Here is a 10475-nt window from a genome sequence, read left to right as displayed (position 1 = left end):
CCCAATGTAGGTGGTAAGCAACTATTCTGCAATTTATCATCTTCAGAGAGCTGTGTGGGCCACCAAAGGATTAACTGACCTGGGCAACCACATAACAAGTATGTGTCACAGCTGGAACTTGTGCCCAGGTAGTACCAACTCCAAAGCCAGCTAGCTCTTTATTCACTATGCAGCACTACCTCTTTTCCATCTCAGCCCAGAAAGAATTACTGATAGCACAGGAAACCATATCATCATTTTATTTAGGGAACAACTGGACAAAAGGCAGGATTGGTTTTCCTAAGAAGCCGCAAGATGTGTTCCTAGGGAGGAATTGGAGGAGGCCAGGATATTGCAGAAACTAGGAGAATGCCTAGTCCACCAGAGTTATTACGTGTATGAGTGGCGTCTCCTCATTCCCCCTTTTGAGAGTGAGAAGGCAATACTTGTATAGAAGAAACAGGACAACAATGTGTGCTCTTGAGGGAGAAGGACCCAGGTCCTTGGTTTCTACAAAACTCAATGGTAAGACTTATTAAACTCCTGAAGAGCCCAGCGCTTATTCTCGGTTGCCTGCTTCAAATGGGTGTACTCCTTCACCAACTTGTCAAACTCCTCACCTAGCACCTCATAAGTGCTCAAGATCTGGCGTGATTTCTCCATGTCTTGCTCCTGTAGGCGAATGGCCCCCTCCAGACTATCCCTAAGATAAGAAAGGAAAGGAAACATGGAAGTGATGTGGCAACTGAGAAAAGAGACACCAAGTGGAAAAGGGAGATGAGTCTAGAACATGATGGGTACTGAAGCTGAGTGGCACGCCAAAACTCTCATCACTCACCTAATGAGGCGATGAACCTCTACCTTCTCAGCTGTGTAAGTGTCTGACAAAATCTGTAGCTCCTCCATTCTGATGGAAAGAAAGTTACCAAGAAGATCACTATCAATGACAGCAGCCAATCTAGGGATAGGCCAGACAGCCCAAATAGCTCAACTGCCCAGCATCAGCATGTGAACTGAGCAGAGATGACATATACAGCTTTACTCTGGACCTACAAAATTTGTATCCTGGTAAAGTACCCATTTTGGAAAAGACTCAGAAGTAAAAACTTGAGGGTGAATTCTCTGGGCAGTACAAAGGCTAATAATGCCATCTAACATCTGTTGAATGCTTACCATGTTGCTAGGCACAGCAGTGGGCAAAAGGAGAAAGAAAAAAGCTTATGTGGAATTAGAATCCTTTAGGACACCCCCACATACACACACTCTTGCCGATCTAAGGTTTACCTTAGCTTCAGAATCATGGCACTACACTTGATCTCCAGGTACTGGGCATTAATTTGATCCAGCTCTGACTGTGTTTTTAGCCGGTGTTCCTGAAGAAGCTTCTGTAGCAGTGAAAGACATCGGAGGAGTACCTGAGGCACCAAGGAGATAAAGTAAATGACTGCTTAAGTGAGTGAAAAATAAAATGCAAGATGAAATCAGGAATGTTCTCCTGAAGCTTCACCTTAAGGCCACGGTCATGCTGGGCATAGAAATAAGGAAGAGACTCTTCCAAGCTGCTGTCATACACGACAGAGAGACAGACAGACACACCTGAGAATAGGTGGAACTCTGCTTTTCAAGTAGCACGGTCTGCTCCTTCTGCTGTTTCTTGGCGCTCTGGTTCTCCTGCTTCTCACTTGTCAGCACATCTGCCAGCTGCCATACCTTTGCTGCTTTCAACGTTTCACTGTCAGAATCTGGGGGAAAGAGAAAAGAACAAAGTCAGAGAGAGACTCCTAAGAGTGCATTCTCCTGTTCTTCATGCCCCTCCAAGACCATTTTTGGTGCCAGGGTTTTGAACAATTCACGATGGGGCCTCTTCTTCTGTCTTAGAGATAACTCCACAAGCTCTTCCTTTCAGGTTATTTCCCACCCAGATTACAAAGGCTCTCTTTCCCTCACCTTTAACCAAAGATTCAGTGTTTGTGGCCTCCATCAGCAATAAAATGCTCCTGAAAACAAAGGTAAGGGGGACTCTTTTGATCCTGACCTTCCTTTTCCATGTTACTGTAACAGCTCTCTAGGAAAGTAACAACCATTCTGTACAGGGAGGATAAATGTTTTCTGCTCTGTACCTAACTGGACAAAGAAAAAATAGGAAAAATTTTATACTCTTTATTCCAGCGAATAAAGTGGAGAAACAGGTAAAACAAGTGCGCAAACTTTTGCCCTTGACTTCAGAAGAAGAACATGCCAACTTTTTCCAAAGGATGGTGATGGGACACCAGGGAGGCCCATGATAAATAGGAAGCACAGGGCAAGAGCTCACCTGAACTGGGATCATGGTAGCAGAGCAGAGTGAAACACTTCTTCTTCAGTTGTTCCTCAATTTTTGCCTGGAGACACTCCCTCATTCTCACAAAATCCTACCAATTCAGAAACAAAGAGACATGAATAGAACATCAAAACTATGGAGACTGACACAAAATAAGATACAGAAGGGGAGAGAGTGTTATTCAGCTCTCAGCTTCAGCCTCGCCCCCACCTGACCTCTGAAGGGGGCATCAGTTCTAGCAAGTCTGACTTCTCCAGGCCCAGCAAAGGTGGCATCTCTTTCTTCTGGCTTGGATCCAAAAGTCGAGTCAGTTCAGTCACTAGTAACCTCTGCTCAAGGGATTCATGAAACTAAAAAGAAATAGAAGTTTTCCTCCTTCATCCTCATAAACCAGTTCTCCACACCTTCTTCTAGCCTGGGAACATGTTACCCACTTCAGACAATCCCTATGGCTCCTCTTAAAACTTTCTTTTTTAAGTTTTTGGGACCTTCCACCTCCCCCCAAAATTCCATATTCCATTTCTCTTCTCTGATTAACCTAGTTACCCACCTTCTCTCTCACTTCATCAGATAAAACCTGCCTTGACTTGATCACACAACCCTGGCAAATAACTCCTTAGAGCTAACCTCACCTCATCTCTCTTAATTCAGACAATACCTTTTTATCCTCTGGGGTCAGATTTGTGTCCTGTGTCTTCACATAGTAGTCCACAAGCATTTCCTGTATAAGTCTCTGCAGAATTTCTGACCTCAGCCATGCTGTCTTTTGCAGCCGGACCTCCTTCCATGCCTGAAAGAACAGATGATGCTAGGATGGAGCCCTCTGGCTATTGTGGCATTTCTTCCATTCTCTTGTGAAGAAATCCCTTCTCCCTCAGCCCTTACCTCAGCTTGCTCTTCTGCAAGGGTGGTGCTTAAACCACTCTCATCCATGTACTGAGAGAGACTTAGCAGGAGCTTGCTAAAATGAGGGTTCTGCAAGAGGTCTTCTTCAGTCAGGTTACAGGGTGGCAGTTGTTTGCTGCACACTTAATGGTATATCCATCCCAGGGAAGATAAATAAAACAGGCATCATTGGTTAAGTTAAGACTTTGCCTTCTGCAGCCCAGCATCATGCTAACCTGATTTAACAGAGAGACACTTCAGAAATCCTTATCTTCTTCTTCTTTTTTTTTTTTTTTTTGCTAAAGGAGGGGTGGAATGGGAACAAGTTTTAAAATTCTACTGGAGTGATATTAACTAATACTTGAGGTAATACTCCTAGGATGGTTCCAAGACAATAAAAATGATTTATGTTAAAAGAGATTGAAAAGAAAGCTATAAAAAAGGACACTTAATAAAGGATTACAGGATGAATCATCAAAGGAAGAAAGTTAAAAGACCTTACAAAATGGAAATGAAATTGAGAATTACACAAAGTATTGAAAATAAGGTAATATTCAAAAAGTATCACCACATGACCCAAAATTCCTCTTCACACAGGATTAAATGGTGTTCTTGGAATATTTTAAAAGACAATTTTTATTATATTTACAGCTAAAGATGAAAGATAAATTGTTGTCTTACTTTTAATTAAAAATAACAAAAAAAAAGTTTAGTCACTAATCCCCACTGTCATGAACACATTTAAGTAATTCATATTGATGCTGCAGAACTGTGGTCCTGCTATACTATGTCTATATCATGCAACTATATGCAGAAGAAGATACTGAGATTTTAATTCCCTGAGTGTTGCCCATAGACACAAGGATGCCCATAGACACAAGGAAGTACATATCTGCACTACGCTGGGATCTCTCGTTTTAGTCCTATTTAGCTAATACCTCCACTAAGTTTCCCTGCATGGCAATGTTTGGAATCTCCTTGTGGCAAAGGGAGTAGCTCAGGATAAGCTGTATTTCAAATTCTTGGGTAGCTGCCTACAGAGAGCTGCAACCAGTCCTCCTGGGAGTATACTTTAAGCCTCATGAATTCTAGTTTCCCCCAAATTACTACAGGCACTGAGATACTTTGGTTATGGATGCCATAGTGATAGATAATGACAGCTCTACGAGCATGGAGGTCAAGAGTCTAGAAAAGTGCACCCTGAATAATGACAACCCTTTGCAATTGGTTAGCTTTACCTTGCTGGAGTAATTCCATACCCTCTCCAGGTAGGCAGAAATCTCCTGATGCCATCTCTTCAGTGGGACTTCCACCTGTTAAAGCAACAGAAAACAAAGGGATGAAATGAGGGGGACCTCAGTGCCTTCATCCCATAAGCTTGTGATGAAGGCCAAGAATGACCGTTGAAGAAAGGGAATGCCTCACACATCCTAGGGACCAAGCGCTTATATAATTTTCCCTATATGCTGACTAGCAAGTGACAATACACTTTCCATCCTGAGTCCTTTAATTTTTCCACTTACTTCTCATGCCTGGAAAAAAAAAATCCTCCTTGAAGGGAGTTTTCCACATTCTCATTAAGGTCTAAATAAATAGGGTTTTCCACCCATTTGGTACAAGTTAAAACCAAGTTGACCTTTCCCAATTATGAGTGAAATGGGAAAAGAAAAAAAAAACCATCAAAACCTGCTTCTTTTTCGAGTCAAATAACTCAGCTAAATTTCAAATTCCAAAATAGTCTTTTTCTGCTTCTCTAGCCATTCCTTTCATCCTGAGATCTGTAGGTACTTTCAGATCATTAACTCCAGAGTTGTCTTCTGGAGTGACAAATCATTCCATACTCGAAAAATAACAACTGGTTTTCACCTAACAGCATTAATAATGAGTACCTGGAGGAAAAAAGCAAGGCGAGGAGACTGGCGGTGGGGTCAGTGCATCCACAGTAACAAGAAGGTATAGTTAACGCTTCGCAGACATGAGCTGTCAGCATTGACCGACTGTCAAGTGCGAGGGTGATAATTACATCCACACTAGGTACAGTTAAGATGGGCATGGCCTGGACTCAGGAGGCTTGGGGTTTTTTTTCTGGCCAGTTATTTTCCATTCCTTTGATCTCTCCCCCTCCTTTTGTTAAAAAATTAAACGCATTTAGCGCCTCACCGACACCCAGTGACAACTGAACCTTCCAAAGGTTATGATGATGTAGTACCACTTGATGTTCACAAAGAGTTTGGTTCACTCGGTATTTATTAGTTATGTAAAAATAGCCATTCATTTGTTTTGTAATATAGCCTAGAAGACCTAGATGAAGCACAGGGATGCTAGGATTTAATTTGCAGCTTCACTGTGCACTCTGTATGTAAACTGAAGGGAAACACTAATAATTTTTCTACCTAGGATAATTATTCTTGAAGTTAAATATTCATGAAGCCCTTTGGATAAAAGCCACAATATTAATATAACTGATTTGCAAACGGTAATTTTTCTTGCTCATGGTTAATACTACACCACTCCGAGGGCTGGGATTTTGAAAACTCTCCTTCAAAAAATGTTTTTTTTTTTCTTTCGGTGGCTTAAGTTTTTGCTTGTGAGTGTATCCAAACTTCGCTAGACAGACCCAGACACACAAACAGGCTCTAGGCCTTTGCGAACCGACCTGGGAAGCCTACAAGAAGCCAGGGTCACCTGCAGGCTTCCGCTCAGTCAGCACTTCGGGGGAAGGCTTTTAAGGCTGGATGACAAAAAGCCCACTATCTGCGAGGGCTCTGCGGGTCAACACGGACCTCGGAAGTGAGCCCTGGTCCAAACGCTCCTTCTTACCCTGCTCCAGCAGGCTTGGCTCAGGCTCTTGGTGCCTGGGAGGGGGGGGGGGAGGGACATTTTTCTTTACCTGGCTTAGCTCTGCAAATGCTACGGGTAGTGGTTAAAGGTGCCTTCGATCGCAGCTAAAGACCGTGCACCTGCGGAACACACACAAGTTAAATGCTGTTGGAGGGCCGAGGCGCTGGTTTAAACGTTCTGCCCCGGGCGTCTTTCAAATTCCTAGCGCTGCCTCTGCAGGCTGCCCCGAACGTCCAATGGATTTTACAGCTATTTCACAAGGGATGGCCCTTACACGGCCCGGGGAGGAATCAAAATGCGCGGTGAGCAGCCAGTCTCCACCTCGCTTCCGCTCAGACGCAAAGACTAGCGACGCGCTTGGACTCGCACCGGTGGAGACAGTGGGCTACGAATCCGTCCCGGGGCGCGCGCGGACTCTGAGAGGGTGGCGGCGCAGTGCGCGCGCAGCTCCCCTCGGGGCCTGGCGGTGGGGGGCGGGGCGCGGAGGAGGCGCTGTGCGCGCGCAGCTTGCAGCCGGTTGCGGCTACAGGCTCGGGGACGCTCTGCTCCGGAGCGCGCGGGGCCCAGCGCGCGACTGACCCAACGCCAGAGGGTGAGGCGGAGGGAAAACGGTTCCGTTAGGCGCCCGCGCGGCCAGGATTCCCCACCCCCATCCACCGCTCCCTGCGGAATGCAGCCTCCCACTTGGAGGCAGGAGGATGACTGGATTGACCTCTCGCTAGAGGCCTGCGATCGTCTCGTGGACCATTCTTCCCTCCCCCAAGTGCTTCCAAACACACCTCAGAAGCAAAATCCTGTGGCCGCGCCGCTGAGGCGACGAAGGGGGTCGGTCCTGGGAAGCGGGGGCTCCCCCAAGGCCCTCCCAAGCCCTCCCGTGTTCCCCTATGCCGGACCGGAACCGCCCTCCTGGACCCGGGCTAGGGGTGGTAAAGTGGGTCACGGGAAAGCCTCCCTCCCCTCCACGCCCCTCCAACCAAGCAGGGTCCCAAGGAGGCCCGGGAGGAGAGGAAGCGCGAGCTACCTACACCCAAGGCGGGAAATCTTCCCGGCCCCGTCAGGCTCCGCCCCCTGGGGTCATGGCCACGCCCTCTTCCGGGCGATATAAAAAGGGGCCCCCCGCGTAGGCGTGGTAGTGCTTGTCCTCATATTTGAGCTGCGGTGATGAGCAGGCATTAAAGCTAGGCTACGACACCTTAGGACCTCATCTGGTTCGTTTTGCAGCGCTGAAAATCGAGGCCCCACACCAGGGGAAACGAGCGCTGAATTTAGAGTGAGACAATATGGAGTCAAGGCAACTCCTATATTTGCAAAACCAGTGTAGGGCATTGGGAAAGTCATTTTGAGTCTCAAGTTGCCTCCCTTGAAAAGTCATTAAAATTTATTAAGCACCTACTGTGTGCTAGGCACTGTGCTAAGCGTTGAGGATACAAAAAGAGGCAAAAGACAGTCCCTTTCCTCAAGAGGTTTATAATCTAAATGAGGAAATCGGATTCTTAATGAGATCCTTTCCACCTCTAAAACCTATGGTTCTTATTCTAATTCCTTCACTTTAACGGAGAACAAAAGCTTGGAAATCAAGTGGCCTGATCAAGTAACATAAACGTAGTAATTAGCAGGGCTTATAGTAAACTTAAGTTCATGTAGAAAAATCTAGATTGTGTCTCCCCACCTACCCAGACTCACTTTTTCAGCCTTCTGTTCCTCTCTCCTTTTCATCTTTCCATTTTAATCCATTTTATTTTTCCTGCAAAGTACGTGGTAGTCAAGGAGTTGAATTATTTTGCAGTTGTTGGAGAACATTTGTGACTGCCCAAACAAAAATAATCAAATCTCTTTGCATCTGAGAATAAAGTGATAGCCTGAGGTGGTCTGGAAAGAATCTTTATAATATAATAATGTTTATAATATAAACATTACAAAATGGGTTGGGGAGAGGGCCATCTTTCCTTGAAGTTAAGATTTTGCTAGAGGTAACTGGTATCTAGTGGATAGGTGTGTGAATTATTTGGGACAGACAATAATTTTGATAGAGTTTCATCTTTTAAAGAAACTCCTTGAGAGTAGATTGTTTCATTCTTTGCCCTTGTATTCCAAGCACACAGTGCCTGCCACATAAGTGCTTTAATAAATACTTGTTTAGTGATTGACAGCAGGCATCAGGGTAGCTGGTTCTGCCCATTCAGAATAGATGAGTTTGACCAGAGGAAACTGCACTGAGCCGGTCTCGACAACTTTAGTTCTGCGAGCATGAGTGCTAGATTTTGTGTCATACACTTGTTTCATTGCTTTAATTCTGAGGCATTTTAGCATGGATATTACTCCAAGGAAACATGCAAAAGTACCTCTTAAAGAGCGTACTTCAACGTCCCTTAGAGATACTGTAGTAGTTGTTGGCTTTTGGGAAATTCTCCTACTCCTCCACTGATGTACTTCCCATTAAAAATCAGTATGTCAATTCAATTAGCTATTAGCAAGAGTATTTACTAAGGCGGTACACTGAAACAGGTGATATAAAACATTCCCTGTAAAAGCTTGAGGCACACTCTCCCATATATATACACACACACACAGGAAAGAGTAGGTTCAAACTTATGCTACATAGGATTAATTTCCAATTATGTACTGATAGTTTATGTCCTAGAATTATGGCAGAAGGGGTCACCTCAAAGAGGCTGCCTCCTTCCTCTTGTGATTTGTCCTTTTCCCTGTTCCATGTTGGATATGCAATCTCTAAGTCCAGTCTCTCTGACCCAAGGTGATACTACTGCTCCACTTACTCCAATGATATTGTCAGTAGGGGATGGGGAGGGATATTAAGAGGGAAACAACACCCACCCAAGAGCAACACCCTCTCAGGGTCTTAGCTCCAGCTCCCAAACTAGAATGGAATTCTTGAGCTAGAACTCTTCCACTTCTGCAATAGTTCACTAGTTAATTAGTTTGCTACTGAAATTCTTCCACCTATTTAAAGTCCTCAGACATGTGATTGGCATGTTTGATTAGATTAATCAGCTAATTCCCTTCTGGACCCAAAGAGGTTTACACTTCATAAAAGAGATCATAGAGTATTATAGATCATCTTTTGTACGTTTAAAACTTCATCATGCCCTAACACAAATTAAGGTGGGAGGCATGTGGAAACTTCTCTCTCATACAAGGGTCCTTTAAGCCCACAATGAAACAGTCAGTCAATAAACATGTATTATTAAGGACCTACCATTGATGGGATATAGGCTCTAGGAACCCCCTTGAACTCTGCTTGAATCTTCCTACTAGATCTGGTGTTCACCTGAAGCTATAAGCCTTTCATTATTGATATACCCAGTTCTGTTACCCTTAACCTAGCCTAGCCCTCCATTGTCTGTTATCTCCAGATCACCTTTGGCTACTTCCCGCCCTTGATCCTAAGGCCATGTACTCTTGGTTCCTGGCCTCCGACCTCTAGTCACTCCAGACTACTGGCCACTCCCGTCAAGATCCTCCCTAGACTCCTCCTCTAATCTCCCCAGACCCCTTGGCTTCCCCCAGATTCCTCCCTCAGTCTTTCTGTATGTAAGATCCATCTTGTTTCCATGACAGTGCTCAGATTCCTTCTGGCCCTCGTGTCAACACAAGCATCACAAAAGCTCAGATTCCTTAAGAGTCTACTCAATACTCAGGATCTTTAATGAACTTTGTTTTTTCTTTGCTTGAAAGAAGGCTTGAGTCGAATTCATTTGGGCAGGACCCGCATCTCCTTATTTTGGGGTCCCAGCATCCCTAAACCTCAACACCATGTTCTTAGGCCTAGCACTAGCCAAATGCTAGGCACACACAAAAAGAAAGACAGTTCCTGCTTTCGAAAATCTCACATTCTAATGGGGGAGATAAAGCAGTCTCTAAATTACAAAGAGTGTAGAAACTCAAAAGGACATGGTGTTGAGCATTGGGTAGACTCTTAAGGAATAAAGTATTATGTGAAACAGCCTAATTAATCCTCAGAAAACTAGAAAAGACATTTGGAAAGACCTGATAATGACTGGGGTAGTTGCTATTGCTTGCTCTACAGTGCAGCATAGGCTTATTCAAGTAGCTAACCATTGTTAGTAAGAAAATATGTTTCTCGTGTATACAGATAGTTCTTGCTCTATGAAAAATTTGACTCCTTGGGGGAGTGGCAGGACCCCACGCAGGCTCTAGGCTTTGCTTCTGGCTTTGAACAGGTGGCCAAGGTCCTCCGCTCCAACCAGAAGGTTCTCTGGCCGAAGTCACAGAAATGCAGAGCGGTTAGGGCTACTGGGAGCCCCTCAAGAGGAGGAGATCTTCTGAGGGTCTTCTTACCTTACAGTGAGAATTGTACAATAAAATATAAAGACTACTAAAGATTGGAAAAGGTAAATTTTGCTGATGAAATCCACTTTTTCATTCACCAAAACCATCAGAAGAAATCCAAGTGAGCCTCTAAGTTTTG

General features: G+C 44.6%; 1 protein-coding gene across 8 annotated transcripts; it reads right to left on the bottom strand.

Moving 5' to 3' along the window:
• Positions 1-225: 225 nt before the first annotated feature.
• HAUS4 (HAUS augmin like complex subunit 4) lies at positions 226-7064 on the bottom strand. Of its 8 annotated transcripts, none has more exons than XM_036769566.1 (11): positions 6805-7028; positions 6075-6144; positions 4423-4497; positions 3185-3327; positions 2958-3089; positions 2515-2649; positions 2294-2390; positions 1576-1721; positions 1264-1394; positions 818-886; positions 226-682 (listed from the first exon to the last, which is right to left on the bottom strand). In XM_036769566.1, exons 3-11 carry the CDS (start codon positions 4475-4477, stop codon positions 499-501), a joined length of 1092 nt encoding a protein of 363 aa, XP_036625461.1. In that variant the 5' UTR covers positions 4478-4497; positions 6075-6144; positions 6805-7028; the 3' UTR covers positions 226-498. The 8 variants fall into 8 exon arrangements, with proteins under 8 accessions (XP_036625461.1, XP_036625460.1, XP_036625467.1 ...); XM_036769565.1 differs by lacking the exon at positions 6805-7028 and adding an exon at positions 6300-6534; XM_036769572.1 differs by lacking the exon at positions 6805-7028 and adding an exon at positions 6300-6434 and having other exon boundaries at positions 3185-3420.
• Between the last annotated feature and the right edge of the window lie 3411 nt (positions 7065-10475).

Source organism: Trichosurus vulpecula, chromosome 8, assembly GCF_011100635.1.
Source record: "Trichosurus vulpecula isolate mTriVul1 chromosome 8, mTriVul1.pri, whole genome shotgun sequence".
NCBI classification, from domain to species: domain Eukaryota; kingdom Metazoa; phylum Chordata; class Mammalia; order Diprotodontia; family Phalangeridae; genus Trichosurus; species Trichosurus vulpecula.
Note: the sequence above shows the minus strand (reverse complement) of the source record. Positions and strands in the feature narration are given on the sequence as shown.